Consider the following 17,886-nt stretch of genomic DNA (forward strand, 5'->3'; position numbering starts at 1 on the left):
AATACAAGGGCACCTACATACGTAAAAGAAACCTTACTAAAGCTCAAAACACACATTGCACCTCACACAATAATAGTGGGAGATTTCAACACCCCACTCTCATCAATGGACAGATCATGGAAACAGAAATTAAACAGTGATGTCGACAGACTAAGAGAAGTCATGAGCCAAATGGACTTAACGGATATTTATAGAACATTCTATCCTAAAGCAAAAGGATATACCTTCTTCTCAGCTCCTCATGGTACTTTCTCCAAAATTGACCATATAATTGGTCAAAAAACGGGCCTCAACAGGTACAGAAAGATAGAAATAATCCCATGCGTGCTATCGGACCACCACGGCCTAAAACTGGTCTTCAATAACAATAAGGGAAGAACGCCCACATATACGTGGAAATTGAACAATGCTCTACTCAATGATAACCTGGTCAAGGAAGAAATAAAGAAAGAAATTAAAAACTTTTTAGAATTTAATGAAAATGAAGATACAACATACTCAAACTTATGGGACACAATGAAAGCTGTGCTAAGAGGAAAACTCATAGCGCTGAGTGCCTGCAGAAAGAAACAGGAAAGAGCATATGTCAGCAGCTTGACAGCACACCTAAAAGCTCTAGAACAAAAAGAAGCAAATACACCCAGGAGGAGTAGAAGGCAGGAAATAATCAAACTCAGAGCTGAAATCAACCAAGTAGAAACAAAAAGGACCATAGAAAGAATCAACAGGACCAAAAGTTGGTTCTTTGAGAAAATCAACAAGATAGATAAACCCTTAGCCAGACTAACGAGAGGACACAGAGAGTGCGTCCAAATTAACAAAATCAGAAATGAAAAGGGAGACATAACTACAGATTCAGAGGAAATTCAAAAAATCATCAGATCTTACTATAAAAACCTATATTCAACAAAATTTGAAAATCTTCAGGAAATGGACAATTTCCTAGACAGATACCAGGTATCAAAGTTAAATCAGGAACAGATAAACCAGTTAAACAACCCCATAACTCCTAAGGAAATAGAAGCAGTCATTAAAGGTCTCCCAACCAAAAAGAGCCCAGGTCCAGATGGGTTTAGTGCAGAATTCTATCAAACCTTCATAGAAGACCTCATACCAATATTATCCAAACTATTCCACAAAATTGAAACAGATGGAGCCCTACCGAATTCCTTCTACGAATCTACAATTACTCTTATACCTAAACCACACAAAGACACAACAAAGAAAGAGAACTTCAGACCAATTTCCCTTATGAATATCGACGCAAAAATACTCAATAAAATTCTGGCAAACCGAATTCAAGAGCACATCAAAACAATCATCCACCATGATCAAGTAGGCTTCATCCCAGGCATGCAGGGATGGTTTAATATACGGAAAACCATCAACGTGATCCATTATATAAACAAACTGAAAGAACAGAACCACATGATCATTTCATTAGATGCTGAGAAAGCATTTGACAAAATTCAACACCCCTTCATGATAAAAGTCCTGGAAAGAATAGGAATTCAAGGCCCATACCTAAACATAGTAAAAGCCATATACAGCAAACCAGTTGCTAACATTAAACTAAATGGAGAGAAACTTGAAGCAATCCCACTAAAATCAGGGACTAGACAAGGCTGCCCACTCTCTCCCTACTTATTCAATATAGTTCTTGAAGTTCTAGCCAGAGCAATCAGACAACAAAAGGAGATCAAAGGGATACAGATCGGAAAAGAAGAGGTCAAAATATCACTATTTGCAGATGATATGATAGTATATTTAAGTGATCCCAAAAGTTCCACCAGAGAACTACTAAAGCTGATAAACAACTTCAGCAAAGTGGCTGGGTATAAAATTAACTCAAATAAATCAGTTGCCTTCCTCTATACAAAAGAGAAACAAGCCGAGAAAGAAATTAGGGAAACGACACCCCTCATAATAGACCCAAATAATATAAAGTACCTCGGTGTGACTTTAACCAAGCAAGTAAAAGATCTGTACAATAAGAACTTCAAGACACTGAAGAAAGAAATTGAAGAAGACCTCAGAAGATGGAAAGATCTCCCATGCTCATGGATTGGCAGGATTAATATAGTAAAAATGGCCATTTTACCAAAAGCAATCTACAGATTCAATGCAATCCCCATCAAAATACCAATCCAATTCTTCAAAGAGTTAGACAGAACAATTTGCAAATTCATCTGGAATAACAAAAAACCCAGGATAGCTAAAGCTATCCTCAACAATAAAAGGACTTCAGGGGGAATCACTATCCCTGAACTCAAGCAGTATTACAGAGCAATAGTGATAAAAACTGCATGGTATTGGTACAGAGACAGACAGATAGACCAATGGAATAGAATTGAAGACCCAGAAATGAACCCACACACCTATGGTCACTTGATTTTTGACAAAGGAGCCAAAACCATCCAATGGAAAAAAGATAGCATTTTCAGCAAATGGTGCTGGTTCAACTGGAGGGCAACATGTAGAAGAATGCAGATCGATCCATGCTTATCACCCTGTACAAAGCTTAAGTCGAAGTGGATCAAGGACCTCCACATCAAAGCAGACACACTCAAACTAATAGAAGAAAAACTAGGGAAGCATCTGGAACACATGGGCACTGGAAAAAATTTCCTGAACAAAACACCAATGGCTTATGCTCTAAGATCAAGAATTGACAAATGGGATCTCATAAAACTGCAAAGCTTCTGTAAGGCAAAGGACACTGTGGTTAGGACAAAACGGCAACCAACAGATTGGGAAAAGATCTTTACCAACCCTACAACAGATAGAGGCCTTATATCCAAAATATACAAAGAACTCAAGAAGTTAGACCGCAGGGAAACAAATAACCCTATTAAAAAATGGGGTTCAGAGCTAAACAAAGAATTCACAGCTGAGGAATGCCGAATGGCTGAGAAACACCTAAAGAAATGTTCAACATCTTTAGTCATAAGGGAAATGCAAATCAAAACAACCCTGAGATTTCACCTCACACCAGTGAGAATGGCTAAGATCAAAAACTCAGGTGACAGCAGATGCTGGCGAGGTTGTGGAGAAAGAGGAACACTCCTCCATTGTTGGTGGGATTGCAGACTGGTAAAACCATTCTGGAAATCAGTCTGGAGGTTCCTCAGAAAATTGGACATTGAACTGCCTGAGGATCCAGCTATACCTCTCTTGGGCATATACCCAAAAGATGCCTCAACATATAAAAGAGACACGTGCTCCACTATGTTCATCGCAGCCTTATTTATAATAGCCAGAAAATGGAAAGAACCCAGATGCCCTTCAACAGAGGAATGGATACAGAAAATGTGGTACATCTACACAATGGAATACTACTCAGCTATCAAAAACAACGAGTTTATGAAATTCGTAGGCAAATGGTTGGAACTGGAAAATATCATCCTGAGAGAACTAACCCAATCACAGAAAGACATACATGGTATGCACTCATTGATAAGTGGCTATTAGCCCAAATGCTTGAATTACCCTAGATCCCTAGAACAAACGAAACTCAAGACGGATGATCAAAATGTGAATGCTTCACTCCTTCTTTAAAAGGGGGAACAAGAATACCCTTGGCAGGGAAGGGAGAGGCAAAGATTAAAACAGAGACTGAAGGAACACCCATTCAGAGCCTGTCCCACATTTGGCCCATACATATACAGCCACCCAATTGGACTAGATGGATGAAGCAAAGAAGTGCAGACCGACAGGAGCCGGATGTAGATCGCTCCTGAGAGACACAGCCAGAATACAGCAAATACAGAGGCGAATGCCAGCAGCAAACCACTGAACTGAGAATAGGTCCCCTATTGAAGGAATCAGAGAAAGAACTGGAAGAGCTTGAAGGGGCTCGAGACCCCAAAAGTACAACAATGCCAAGCAACCAGAGCTTCCAGGGACTAAGCCACTACCTAAAGACTATACATGGACTGACCCTGGACTCTGACCCCATAGGTAGCAATGAATATCCTAGTAAGAGCACCAATGGAAGGGGAAGCCCTGGGTCCTGCTAAGACTGAACCCCCAGTGAACTAGTCTATGGGGGGAGGGCGGCAATGGTGGGAGGGTTGGGAGGGGAACACCCATAAGGAAGGGGAGGGGGGAGGGGGATGTTTGCCCGGAAACCGGGAAAGGGAATAACACTCGAAATGTATATAAGAAATACTCAAGTTAATAAAAAAAAATAAAAAAAATAAAAAAAAATAAGAAGACAAACAGTAAAACAAAAAAAAAAAAAGAGCTATTTTGCAGAATTAACTGGGGAAGAAGGAGATGCTATTTATAGGCGTGTCCAATAATCTACAAAGTGCTTGGACACAAACAGAATACTGTGTTTTATCAAAATGCTTTGAGGAATGAATTGACTGTTTTCCCATAGTCAATGGTAGGGCTAATTTGAATGTTAAAAAGCAAATTATATTAAAGGTATTTACTATGAAGTAAGCCTCTTATTTCTTTGATTATAGTTTTAAAGCTCTCACTATAAAAGTAGCACATGTAATTTGCACAGAAGTTTTTATTTTCTAAGTGATATAGGCAAAGACCGTAAGTCTTCATTCCTAACCAGGTTCCAGGTGACAAATGTCCTGAGGGTTCCTTGCCCTCAGGGAATATACTAAGTCCATGAATGTCCCAGACAAAGCCACATGATGAACGTGCTGCCTGGGTCAGCCATGTTTGACAGTAGCTCCCAATATAGTCTAACCCATGGAAAGAAAGATGTTCTGCTGCCAGTGGTTAGAGCTTTTTAGGAGTATCTATACAGGAGCGAGGTCATCAGAGGGACTTCAGGCCCAGTCTTACTGACAAGGAAGGACACCAATTATTTCAAGGAGAAGCAAGTTATCTAATAAAAGGGGCATGTGATTTGAACCCCACATCTTCCAAAGGCTCCAGATATGACACTCCTGAAGTGGTCTGGACCACGACATTAATAAGAACTCTATGTGTATATAATAGAGATACTTATGAGTTGGTTTTGGTAGAGAGGTCTAATGTGATCCCATTTATACCTTGAGGAGAACATCTAGTTGCAACATGGAGGGTGTACTGGATAAAGAAAAGATGGGTTAAATGCTGAGAATCTCTTAGTTATCCAAGGAGAGAGATCATGTAGGCAAGGTGTTCAGTTTTAGGGTTCACTGGCTCAGTGCCTTAGGGCACCAAGAAGTGAGGTCATGTATCGCCCATCAATCAAAGCAGTGGATTTGAAAGGAGATCAATGCCCCATCACTTGTGGATGTGAATAGGCAGTAATGGGACATCAGGAGCTTAGGCACTCACCCTCTAGATGGGGAATAGGCAGAGTAGGATGTGCACAGGCCTGGAGCTAAAGAGGGACACAGGAATGAGACAGAAGGAGTAGAACTAGGATATGTATCACAGGACATGGTCACCGGTATCCAACAAAGGAGAACAGGGTTGAGGAGTCTCTCCAGGGAAGATATTTTATTGTTACAATCTCACAAATAGGAAAATGGGTCCAGCACAGAGAGCTTCTTCATTCAAAAGTAGGATGGTGTGAATGCCATGCACATTGCTCTAAACTCCTGCTCTCCTGCAGCATCAGGACCTGAAGGGGTCATGGGATTATTATCTCCATGGCAACAAGAGTCTAATGGAATGCTCACCAAAAATGAATCCATGTTGTATATAAATTTTTATTGTGCAAGTGAGTTTGGATAAAGGCCAGTAAACTAGAAAAGGACCAATGAGATAGAGAGGAGACCAGAACATACATGACATGAAATAGAAGGGAGAATACAGGAGGAGAATGGTACAGTGGGAATGGAGGCCAGGAGACTGGAAGAGAAATGGAGGACAGGACAGCAGACAAACAAAATATGTATGAAAAGGCCATAAAGAAACTTGTTATTTTGTATGCTAATTAAAAAATTAGTGGTATCAAATAAAATTGTTTGGTCTGAAAACAATTCAGATGAATCAAAATATCCAGGAAAATGGTGGCCCTTCATCCCCATGTGTAACAAGATTCTGGTTACCTAGGGACTCAGGGTAAAATCTGATGCCATAATGTTCTCTTGGCAAAGTTTATCTTCCATTTGTCTTATGTGCCAAGCAGCTTGGTTGGAGTGTCATGACCGAAGTCCTTAAAATTTGTAGGCAGTAAGCTCTGGACTTAAATTTCAGGGTGAAGATTCTGAACTATAACCAGCTGAAAAGCCATCCAGGAAAGTTAGAGATAAAAACCATCTACCTTGGGCTGACTTGGTCCAGAGTAGAAGTCTGCAAAATCTATTTGATGAATAAATTGAAAGAAAGTTTGTTTCTCCACAGTAAACATGGAGGAGCTCTTGATACAATGATGTTCTTATTTTTAAAATGAAGACATAAGACAGAAGTAAAAACCAAGTGTACCATCAGCTTCATATCTTATTAAGATAGCGAGCAAGATGAATTCTAGCAAAGATTTAATAATGTTTTGGAACCAGAGTATACTCCTCACCAACACAAACTGGAACTTTACTCCAGCTTTGGGAGAGAGATTCCCATTGTGGTGGAGAAAGACAGCCCACTGCACATAGTTCAGAAAGCGTCCTTTGCTAGATGACCATGCCAACTGGAAACTAAGGCATGGGGTTTTCTCCTCTACTGACGTTCACTTTCTTGGCTTCACCAACCTTGGGTCTTCTGTATAGTAAAGCTCATGCACTCGTATATGCCTTGATCCCTGAATGGATGGGGCATTACACTATGAATGGACACATAGAGAAGATGCAGACTTGTCATGATCTGTTCGGTCTGATAGTATAGCAAAAACATACTTGCCTCTTTGACAGTCACCCAGATAATGTACGATGAGACGATTTTGATGATGTGCAGCTCCAAGATCCACCACATAAACACCTGCAACTTGTGGAAATACTCCAGGAACTTTAGAAAGAGCACAGTGAGCCGGTCAATCACGAGGTGCCACTTGTTCCTGAGATCTGCAAGGCAGTAAATACAGCCAGAAGCATGACCACTTTTGATGTGATCAATGGGGACACTCTTGTACCTTTCAGGATGGGATAAGGAGCTACCCAAGAGTCAGCGCATGAGCTCTATGAACCTGGAGAGGAGGGACACGAGAGCCCCATGCCATGCTGCTGACTGAACACAAGGGCCAGTGTTACTCCATGTGCCTTTTAATTAAACCAATGCAAAGAGTTCTGTCTTGAAAACTTTTAAGTTGTGTTAAATCACCTGAGCTCTCTATAAATGACATCTTTTCCACCCAAACCCTGTTTCCACCAGTGACAGTGAATGGATAAGGTTCTCTCCCTCTCCTTTAACAAGCACATCCTGCAGGTCTGCTGTGGGCAGAGGCAGCTCGTTCCTTGTCATGGTTTCCTAAAGTGTGTTCAACTTCATCCTAATCATCTTAATCAACTAAGCCATTGTATTTTTCTACCTCAGGGGCTCACATCAGTCTAGCCCTGACCTGGTCAACCCCACTGGAAGCCACACAAGACTGCCTTTTTTTTTCCCTTTTCATGCTTCAGTTCTGGGATGTGCCCACCTGTAAGAGGTAGTTTTAATGTGACTGTCCTTGGCTCTGAACACTCAATGAGGTTTTAGTTACACTGAAAAATACTTATTACAGAGTGACTCAGGTGACAGTCAACAGGGAAACAATTTAGAGGTATATAGCAATAAGGGTATGGAGGGATTTTTGATGGGACCTTTAGTAAGGGACAAAGTCCTCTTTAAAGAAGTACAATGAAATCCCAGCTGGCAGAATTGTCTCCCCACAAACACAGAGACACAGACACAGACACAGACACAGACACACACACACACAGACACACACACACACACACACACACACACACACACACACACACAGTGTGGGACAACTGCAATTCAGATGTGAAAAACACATCTGGTTCTTGCCTTGGGTTTTCAGAGATGAGTTAGAGAAGGGAGCAAGGCTTCACCACAGGGCTTTCAGAGTCATTTACTCCACAGCATTTTTGATTTTTTGCTCTTGTATAGCTGAGAGCCAGCTAAGACATGTACAGCATCTCCTGCCCTGGCCCAGAGACTACACACTCACCCTTTCTGAGCATTACACTATCCTTTTGCATCCTCTGTCAGATAACATCCATAACCATGGTCACCCCATTCCCTTCATTCTGGTCATTACAGGTATATAAAGAAAGCCCTCCCCACCCAAAAAAGCTCTAAGTGCACCCAGGAGCATGACCCCCTTTTGGTGTTATTAATCGCAGAGAATATCTTGTAACTTTCAGGATGGAAGAGGAGCTCTTAGGTCCGTGCTGTCCAAGACCCTGCAGAGAGAACACTAACCTGAAAGACCAACACGCGATTGCACAGCGCCCCCTCTACTAGAACTAGTATTCATAATTGACAAGCCTCAGAACGCCTTTCACTAGAAGGAGTCTCTGAAGGTGACACGAGGAATGTCAGTGCTCTGTGCGGGGGCCTGTTTTTGCTTACAGTAGCACAGGTTCTGTGAGAGGTTCCCACATAGCAGAAGACAGAACACACCCTTCCGGGTCTCCTCCTGGGCACTCTGCCTATCATTGGGGATTGTTAGCCAACCATTTGCTCCCTTCCTGTTAGGCCAGATGAACAGGAACTTGTAGTAAGTGGAATAGAAATACTATCCCTAAAGCAACCAAAACCATCCTGCAACTGTTATTTGTGTAATAACCGGTCCTTTGGAGGAAGTCACCCTGTCATTCATGCTGATATGGCAACTGATGAGAGAGACTGATTACCTGAGGATTCTTCCTCCTCGGATTCCTCTTCCTCACCTTCCTCCTCCTCAGACTCATCACTGTCTTTCCCAGCCTCACCCTTCTCTGCCTTCTTGGCACATTCTTCTGTCCTCTCCTCCCCAGGCTCTGCCAACTTCTGCCTCTCAGGCTTATCGAGGCTGGCCGTCATGTTCATAATGGCTAGGTCTGGGAGGCTTCCTTCAGGGTGGGCTAACCTGTGAGCAGAGAGAAGCTGAGTGAGAAGAGGAAGGGATGCCAGAAGGGTGCAACGGAGGGGCAAGTGATAGAGGCCAAACTGAGGCAAATCAGTACGTGTACAAGGATCAGCTGGAGCCCTGGGTGTTAGTGTCTCACCGTGTTTTGATGGTTTGTTTGTTTTAGGTTCTTTCTAAAAACAGTCAACTGGACTTTGTTAGCTTTTCTTACTCAGGTTCTAGTGATTGGTCAGGAATGAGAGCTATTGACACCTAAACTTGACATTTTTTTCCTGGAGGAGAAAATGGTCAGAGTTTAGGATGTAGAAGCATGGAATGGCGTCATGTAGAGCGAGCATTTCATGGCTTCACACGGGGGACTTACTCATTCTGGTGGATTGGTAATTTTTTCTTGATGCTGCTCAAAGTAATTGAAATAGAAAGGAAAAGAAAGAGGAGATGAGAAAAGAGGAGTTATAAGGATGTCAGAGATCACAAGACATGCTCTATATCATCACTATCCCATCGGGGTTATGCGGGTGCGTTGACGGCCTAATGCCAAGTGCATTCCAGAATGGCACCAGTGGTGTTGCTTTCACTGCAAGTCTAGGCTCAGCAACTTGGTCGGAGTGGGCGCGATGGTTGGTTTGTAAAGGAGAGGATATATATATATATATATAGTCAACCTGCACCATGCTCTTTACGTAAGGTTTTGAACCATCTCGCGAGAACCACATCATTTGCGGATCACCTACATCTTTTCAAATTTCTTAAATGAACTCTCAGTAAGTCTTGGCATTGGCTAATTTTATGCTACCAGCGTCTAAAGCATACGCGAGGAGAGGCACACACTTTCAGGTTTAGGCATCTTCATCACATCCTGTCTGTGGACCACTGATATGAACTGGAAGCTTCTGGAGATCCGGTAGGAGCCAGAGCCAGAGCCAGAGCCAGAGCCAGAGCCAGAGCCAGAGCCAGAGCCAGAGCCAGAGCCAGAGCCAGAGCCAGAGCCAGAGCCAGAGCAAGAATGCAGGGGTGGGGAGCATCTACGGCCCTCAAAGCAGCTAGGGTCCCATAGTTTACTTCATAGCAGGCAGCACAAGTGAAGGCTTTTCCAACACTCTATTTTTGAGACGAGCTGCCCTCAAAACTCCCAGGCCAAGCCACCATTCTTTAGCCACCTAGTGGCTGGGACTATGGGCAAGTACCATGTGCCTAACTTCCTAATTGTCTCAACAAACGAAATGTTCTTTATTCAAGTTACTGTTTTAAGAGACACTTTAGGCAGGACCGTGTATTTTATGAATCTGTATTCTGGAAACGCTAGTTATCCATCGTTCCATTTGCAACAATTATTCCACACATTTCCATCTGCTGTGACGGAATAGATAATCCCATCCTACAAGCTGGATTGTGGAACCTCAGGGAAATTATTTAGATTTCTTAAACTTAGTTATGTTTCTATCAAATACGTCGGTGTCCTTGGATGAAGTCTGAGCTATTGTCACTAATACGATACTTGAAGACACACCTGTGGCTTGAGGATGCCGTAGTGAGAGTCTACATTGTCCTGGGGCCTTTAGACAGTATCATGAAAAAGATAGTCTCTTAAATGGGGGCCAGTCACGTAGATTGCAATATGCCAGGAGAAAACTGCTAATTTAATGCAGAAGGAGTATCTAAGCAGAGTTAGGGGTAAGCATATCTGGGGATGGGTTATGCTGAAACCATACTTTCTTGCCTTAAGTAAGTCTACACGCCTTCTCTATTTCTGGGAGGCTGAATAGCTTTAAAAATGAAGCCCCCCTTTTCTTTCTACAGCAATGCTGCACATTCATGTCACGGATAACACCTAGCAACCCCGATTTGTCAGGGTTTGACATGTGTGTGACACCTGTATGAGATGTGTTTGGGTGACATAGCTGGTGCAATCACCAATCTCCACCCTCTCTTGAACTGCTGCAGGCCTGCATTTTATCAGCAGGAGGACATCTGCCATCAGGACAAAGGCTTTGGCCTTGTGATCTTGGATTACACATTTTAAAGACAGCATAAACTTTGAACTGAAAAGGCAGCTTTCTACGATTCCCTGCTAACTGGAGAATGAAACTCCTAGTCACAAGGCTATTTCTAAAGTCACTACTAGGACCACACTGCAAAATGTCCTCAGCAAAGGTACCCAAAACTGCTGTACCATGATGAGGACGCTAGTTAAATCAACGATGTGGAAGATACTGGAATGAAACTGTTGGAAGTAGTCTGACTTCTAGACGCTTCTCTACAAAATCTCCAGGCCAGATGAATCTGAAAGCAGAAGAGACCGGGGCTCCTCCACACTGATTTGAAGAAGGATGAGGTGGGGGTGGGGCGTCGTGGTAGCCCCTGAAACAGTATAACCTTAGGCATATGATGGAAAAGGGGAGAGAGCCACCTGTGGGGAGCTTGATGTCCCTCTGAGAATTTCATTGGCTGTTACCGTTCATTACACAGTCAGGGAAATGTGTGCACCTCTCATACATATGGGCAATGGAAATATTTTAAATGCCTGATTGGTTGGAGCATGTTGATTTAAAAAGCTGTTTAATCTTTTTCATCTCTCTCATTTTTCATCTTTATCATACCAGGTTTTGAGAATAAAATCAATAAAAATGCCAAAAGCCTAGCCAAATGTAGGAATCAGAAAGCCTGGAGCAGAATCCCCATGAGAAGAATTTCTACCTACATGGATTGGCAAAGAACTGGGCCTGGCTCCTTAGCCTCAATCTGCTGTTCTGTAGGGTGTACACAACTGAGCCTACTCTAAAGGCTATTTTGAAGATTGGGGACATTTCTGTGAATGATTCGCATGAGTAATACGCAGGAAAATTTCAGGGCAAAGAACCAACTTCTAAGGAGAGATTTTCATGCTTGGGTGAGGTCAGCTGCATCCTAAGTTCATCCCGGTGAAAAGCAGGGGTCCGCATGTGCTCTTGCAGGGGTCCACTCAGTAACAGACAGGGTATCTATGCTAAACTTGATTCTGCTGCCTGCCCACTGTATATTTATGAAAAATATCTCCCAAGGAAAATGGCTGGTGTGTCTTTAGGAAATCTGTCCTTCTGTGTGCGGCTCTTACACTGCAAATACCGGGCTCGGGGCTGAACGGGCTGCCATCTGCTACACACGGCAGCTGGACTGGCCTGCAGAAAGGCCGATGCCAGCAAAGTTCACTGCAGGGAGAGATTCCCTGAAACTTCAGGGTGCAGAGCTCATTATGTTTGCCATTCTTTATCGACCACAGAGAGTATTTAATGTCCAGAAAGCAGACTTTTATCTGGAACACCAGATAGATGTGGGATGAGATAAGAGAGTCTTCCTTCCACTTCCTGATATCAGGAATGGTTATTTCATGTCTGTTTCTGCAAGCAGTTCATTTTCACCTCTTTACAGTTTTCCACCTGTCTCTGAGTAGATATTTTAAAAAAATTTATACCTTTCACACACTTACGAAACAGAGGGCAATGTCTCTTCATTTATTCATCAGTTCTTCCCTTTATAGGCTCAGTGCGTGCGTACCCTGTTCAGCCCGCACACTGCTTCATCCTGGGTGTGTGCTCTGGAGAATGCTCTGGAAGGCAGGCATCTGGTCCTACTCCTCAGCCTCCTGCATGCTCACACTACAATTCAGGTAAAGCTAGCGAGGGCATTCTGTGCATCAAAGATACTTTCTTCAACGAAACGCATGATGGGATGTGAGTGCCAAGGAGGTGTAATTAGTGCTAGGACTTGGCTGTGAAAAGCTGCATAATTAACATGTTAAGTTAGTTTCCATTAGGGAAGACTGGAAACCTGCCATTGTGAAATCCCTTTGTCTACATTCTAGGACTTAGAATTCCCCTTAATGGGAATGTGTGAAATATTTTTTGCACTTGTCCATTTCTCTGGGACAAGGAAGGCCGGAAGTTAGTTAAGGAGATGCACTGCGGATTGGAAGCATTCGCAGTATTAGAGGTCTCTGTCATGTTCCGCAGAGCTCATAGCCCTTCTAGACAGTCGGATTCTCACAGGAGCAGTTGATCTGTGAATTTACTGTTACACCTTATGTGTATGGTACTCATTCCTCTGAATAGAATCCAAGGGAGGCTGCACATGACTCTGCTTATACACTGTGGAAAGAATGACCTCATCGCTGAGAAAATTGCCAATATAGTTGGAATTTTTCCCACAATTTAATCATAGTATTCGATTTTTCCCCAAGTGGCCCAGTCCACGCTACCTTCTTTTACCACATACTTTGTGTAAGGTAATGCCTGCTGGTGTTACCCTTATGCAGATATATCGCTTTTGCAAATTCAGAAACTTGCTTTCCTGAGCACTTTTTTTTTCTCCTTACAAAACATCAGACTTAAATAAATTAGGCAATAAAGTGCTTACTTTGCTATTGTAATTGAGCAGGTGGTCCTATTAAAATTTGGACACATTTTAAAGATAACATTCTGAAGCTCACGTTTTGAGACGAGAGTTGGGAGTGTCTGATTAATGTTTCCTTGGATTGGGGCGTGCTAGCCTTTCTTCAAGCTCTCCTCATGAGTGAGAGATTTCACTGGAAAAGGGTAGAGCTGAGATATTTGGGCACTTTAGTTATTTGGGGTGAGTCTGAATCTTTGCAGAGCATCCCCTAATAAAACGAATGGTACGTGCTTTATGAGTAACAGCAAGCAGAGAGCTCTTCTGCTTGGACACAGGGAGTATGACCAACTGGTGAAGATCCCTAACTAGAGACTTTCCTATTTCTCTACCCAGCAGCTACAAAACTGAGCTGGGTTTTTCTCTTACTCTGGCTTCCAGAAGATTCCAGACAGCCCTAGCACAGTGCTTCTGTTTATTGATTTTCTTTGCTCCCCAACCAGGTGACTGCTACTAGCTAGTGACCATATTGGTATTTCCTGTGGTGTGAGGACATATTATGAAATCCAAGGATGTAAAAGATCTGTCTTTAATATTATGATCTTTCTAGTAAAGTTGTATTTGGAAATTTATTTTTTGGGGGGGGAGGGATGTTTGTTTGTTGTTCTGTTTTGTGTTGTTTTGCTTTTAAACCACACAGTGTGGCCATTTTTCTTTCGTTCAGAAAGCACTTCCCAAATGTCAACTAGTGAGTGAGGCTGAGCGTTCAGTGATGGGAAGTCTCCTGTGTATGACACAGGGCATCCAGACCCAAGGAGGGTAGGCCTTTAGCAAGGTAAGACAAGCAGGCTTCTGGAAGGAAAGGGTCAAGCCTGAGAAAGTGTGGCAGAAATCCAGAGGGAGGGCAGACCAGTGTCAGCAGGATGTCGCACTGATGGGACTGGATGGAGGAGGAGGCAGTTCTTGAGCTGAGCTCTCCATGTTATGATCAGGGAGGTGTCAAATGCTCAGGCAAGCCTTGCGCAAATGCTACCCAAGAACAAAGCCAAAGGGAGTTTGACTTTGAGAGACCAAAACCAAATGCTGAGCACCAGCTCAAGACCCTGGAGCACCTCCACAGCCACTGCCCGGCGCCATTTTGTATCGCCACCAAATGGCTTGGTTCGCAACATACATCCATGAGCATACCTGAGGCCACCGTCCACTATCTGAGGACACCGCTTCTCATTTATGAAGCAGCAAAGGGTTTAACATATGAAGAAACCATTTTTAAACAAAAGGGAGACAGAAAGAAACGTCCGCATACCCACCTATTTATTATTAGGTACACGCGACCATTGACCTTGGCATGGCTGCGCAGAGACGGAAGCCCAAGGCGCAGTGGGAGACAGGTGGGAGAGAAAGAGGAGACTGTTAGACAGAGGTAACGGATGAGGAGACGGTCTCTGAAGCTTTAGGCAGGGGTATAATCCACACAGACTGTGCCGGAGGAAAAGATCAGACAGCAAGATTCAGGAGCAACATGGAGTCAGGCATACACAGGAAAATGCTCAAAGATCCCATGCCCTTTCAGCCTCTGCCCTCCCATCCCATACTCTATTAAAAAGCAGGGATGCTTGATTTTAAAGATGGACATTATCAAAGAAAATTAGAATCCGAAGAGTAATCAGATTTTAAAGAGAAATCTAAGTGAACCATAATCAATATATTTTCTTCAGAGTCTTTAAAACTTAAGCTTATAAAGTATTTTCTAACACAAATCAAAGATAACTTGTAATGGTATCAAGGTAATTATAAGGAAAATTATTATTATACAACTTGTATTATTGTCTTGTTATATATTTTCAGTTAGTAAGTAAAATGGAATTTCCTGGGATTGTCTACTGAGAAATCTTAATATTTTTCTTATAGATGGCATAATTTATTTCTATAATCATAAGTAAAACTTAAACAGCAATAAATACAAGTGGTATTTGTCCACACTGAATATGTGCATGCTCACACACACACACAGCAGATTGTACAAGACAGAAAGAGGGTATACCAATAAAAACCATAGTTCTGAAATCAACTTAATAATTAATTACAACGAGCACACCAATCTCCATTTACAACCAGTTTTCAAAAGCAAAGAGGTAAGAGAAGGCAAGCATACAGGGGAGTCAGTCCCATCTGTGAAGATATTTATCTCCCTTCGTCATTTGGATTTTATTGTGGTCATTGATTAGGACTCAGGACAAAAACCAAGCTACAGGGACATCAAAACTATCAGTAAGAAAAATATAGGAGAGAATGTTTAAAAAGATGATGTATATGCCAAATATTCAAGTCCAAATTCTATAACTTTAATAGAATATTCTCACAGAAAACCTCAGGATACCAGAGTCATTTAATTTCTCCAAGGTTCTAGAAAACTGTTTCTTAGACCTGAAGGTGAAATCCTATGTAATTCTTCAATACCTTTCCCTTTCTTGTAAACGTTTTTACTTAGGGAATGCTCCAACCAGAAATACAGGGAGCAGTGATCTTGAAGGGGTCGCTTAGGTCTGCTGTTTCTTAGCAAATTAACAAGCAAACCTGTTGCTATAACCGTAGAAAGAAGGCAGCGTATATTTATCATGGACGATAACCTTCCCAGGACCTGCATAATAGTCATGGCAGTACATGTATGCTTTGAGGGAATGCTGAACTAAACTCAGGGTTAACATACATACTCCATCTAAATCATTTGGTGTCTTAGGGTTACTATTTCTGCAATGAAATACTGTGACCAAAAGCAACCTGGGTAGGAAAGAATTTATTTCACTCACAGTTTTGTATTAAAATTCACCACAAAAAGCAGTGTGGGCAGGAAATTAAGCATGGTAGAAACCTGGAGGCTTGAACTGATGCAGAAGCCATGGAGGGGTGCTGCTTACTGGATTGCTCTTCATGGTTTGCTTACTGAGTCTGCTTTTTATTGAACTCAGGACCATCAACCCAGAGACGGTGCCACCCTCAATGGACTGGGCCATTCCCCTTCATTCACTAATTAAGAAAATGTTCTCTAAGCTCGCCTGAAGCCTGATCTTATGGAGGCATTTTCTCGATTGAGGCTCCCTCCTTTCAGATGACTCTAGCTTGTGTTAACTTGACTAGACAGGACAGGCAAGCTGGTAAAAGCTTTGTTGAGCCTTTTGTCTTGGGTAAAACTGTGGTCCTGAAAATATTTACTCTTTTGTACAAATTATATCCTATGTCCTATTTGATTATATATCAGAAAACCCAGACACATGGCAACAAGAGTAATAGTGACAGAAAGTCTCCACACACAGAAAGAAAGTTTAAAGAGAACTAGTACACATTGAAGAGAAGAGAGGACTTTAGGAACAAAATGAAATAAGATTTAAGTCATCTAGCAATGATCAACAGTTAAATCTTACAAATGAAAGATTTCTTTTTTCTCTTCCTCTTCCTCTGTCTGTTTCTCTCTCTCTCTGTCTCTGTTTCTATTTCTGTCTGTCTGTCTCTCCCTCTCTCTGTCTCTATGTCTCTGTCTCTGTGTGTGTGCGTGTGTGTGTGTGTATGTGTGTGTGTATGTGTGTAATGTGTTTGTTTTGCTTTTAATTCACTTTGTAGTCTAGGTTGGCCTTGAACTTGTAGCTACATACCCTCCTTTGTCAGCCTCCCAAATGATGGGATTATAGGCATGTGTCACCATGCCAAGCTTAAAATATGTTTCTAAATTCTTTGAATATGACTTTTGAAAAGCCATTGAGTATTTGTAGGTAAATTCAGCATGCATATTGTCAGAATTCCATAATAAATAGTTTGAGCAATAGGCATCTAGTAGTATCAAAACTGATCATGATAAATTCCAATAATTGACAAGTCACTGAGGGTAATTTTCCCTCCTATGATTTGCCTATGGAACTCCTTCAGTTCTAATGACCACTCATTTTTAAGCACTGATTATCAGAAAAGAAAGTAGGAGTGACGTAGGAGAGTTCGGGTTGCCTGCCCTATCTACATGCGGGCAGTTTACATGGCAACCAGTTACCATGCTGGGGAGTCTCACGGCTCTGCTGCATGGGGCAGACAGACACACAGACACAGACACAGACACAGACACAGACACAGACACAGACACACACACACACACACACACACACACACACACTCGTGCCCCATCAGTGAGAAGTTCAAGGTCGAAGTTGAAAGTTCAAGTTAGGGCACTGGATTTGGCTTCCAGCTGAAGCAGAATTCCAAGGCTGACTTCCTGGACCCAAGAGGAGAGGCTTCCCCATGTGCTCACCTGTAGATGGTGTTGTCTTCTTTGCTGGGGATGGACTTGAGGTCTGTGAGTTCCAGGAACCGGTCATGGAAATAGTGGAGGTGCAGGATGCAGACCAGCAGAAAGGAGGTGGGGATGAATATTCGTGTGAACAGTTCGGCCACAGTGAACTGCTTCAGGCCCAGATCCTCAAGCCTGTCAGAGGAGACAGAACAAAGGCAAGAAGCTTTCTGGACACTACAGTCTGTCCTCTCCCTTACAAGCCACGGCAGGTGTCCTC

General features: G+C 42.4%; 1 protein-coding gene across 9 annotated transcripts in view; it reads right to left on the minus strand.

Moving 5' to 3' along the window:
* Piezo2 (piezo-type mechanosensitive ion channel component 2) overlaps positions 1 to 17,886 on the minus strand; it is a 376,519-nt gene that overhangs the window by 74,435 nt on the left and 284,198 nt on the right. For 6 of the 9 annotated variants that reach the window (XR_005496481.2, XM_063277327.1, XM_039097390.2 and 3 more), the window contains 4 exons: positions 17,628 to 17,801; positions 14,644 to 14,685; positions 8,754 to 8,968; positions 6,796 to 6,956 (listed from right to left, as the gene is read on the minus strand). Coding sequence is in view for 8 of the 9 variants with exons in the window: in XM_063277327.1 (XP_063133397.1) it covers positions 6,796 to 6,956; positions 8,754 to 8,968; positions 14,644 to 14,685; positions 17,628 to 17,801 (592 nt within the window). In the remaining variant the exon portion in view is untranslated. The remainder of the gene's footprint in view (positions 1 to 6,795; positions 6,957 to 8,753; positions 8,969 to 14,643; positions 14,686 to 17,627; positions 17,802 to 17,886) is intronic. The other 3 variants (XM_225880.11, XM_039097389.2, XM_039097392.2) reach the window with 2 other exon arrangements.

The sequence above is a fragment of the Rattus norvegicus genome, chromosome 18, assembly GCF_036323735.1.
Source record: "Rattus norvegicus strain BN/NHsdMcwi chromosome 18, GRCr8, whole genome shotgun sequence".
Lineage (NCBI taxonomy): Eukaryota > Metazoa > Chordata > Mammalia > Rodentia > Muridae > Rattus > Rattus norvegicus.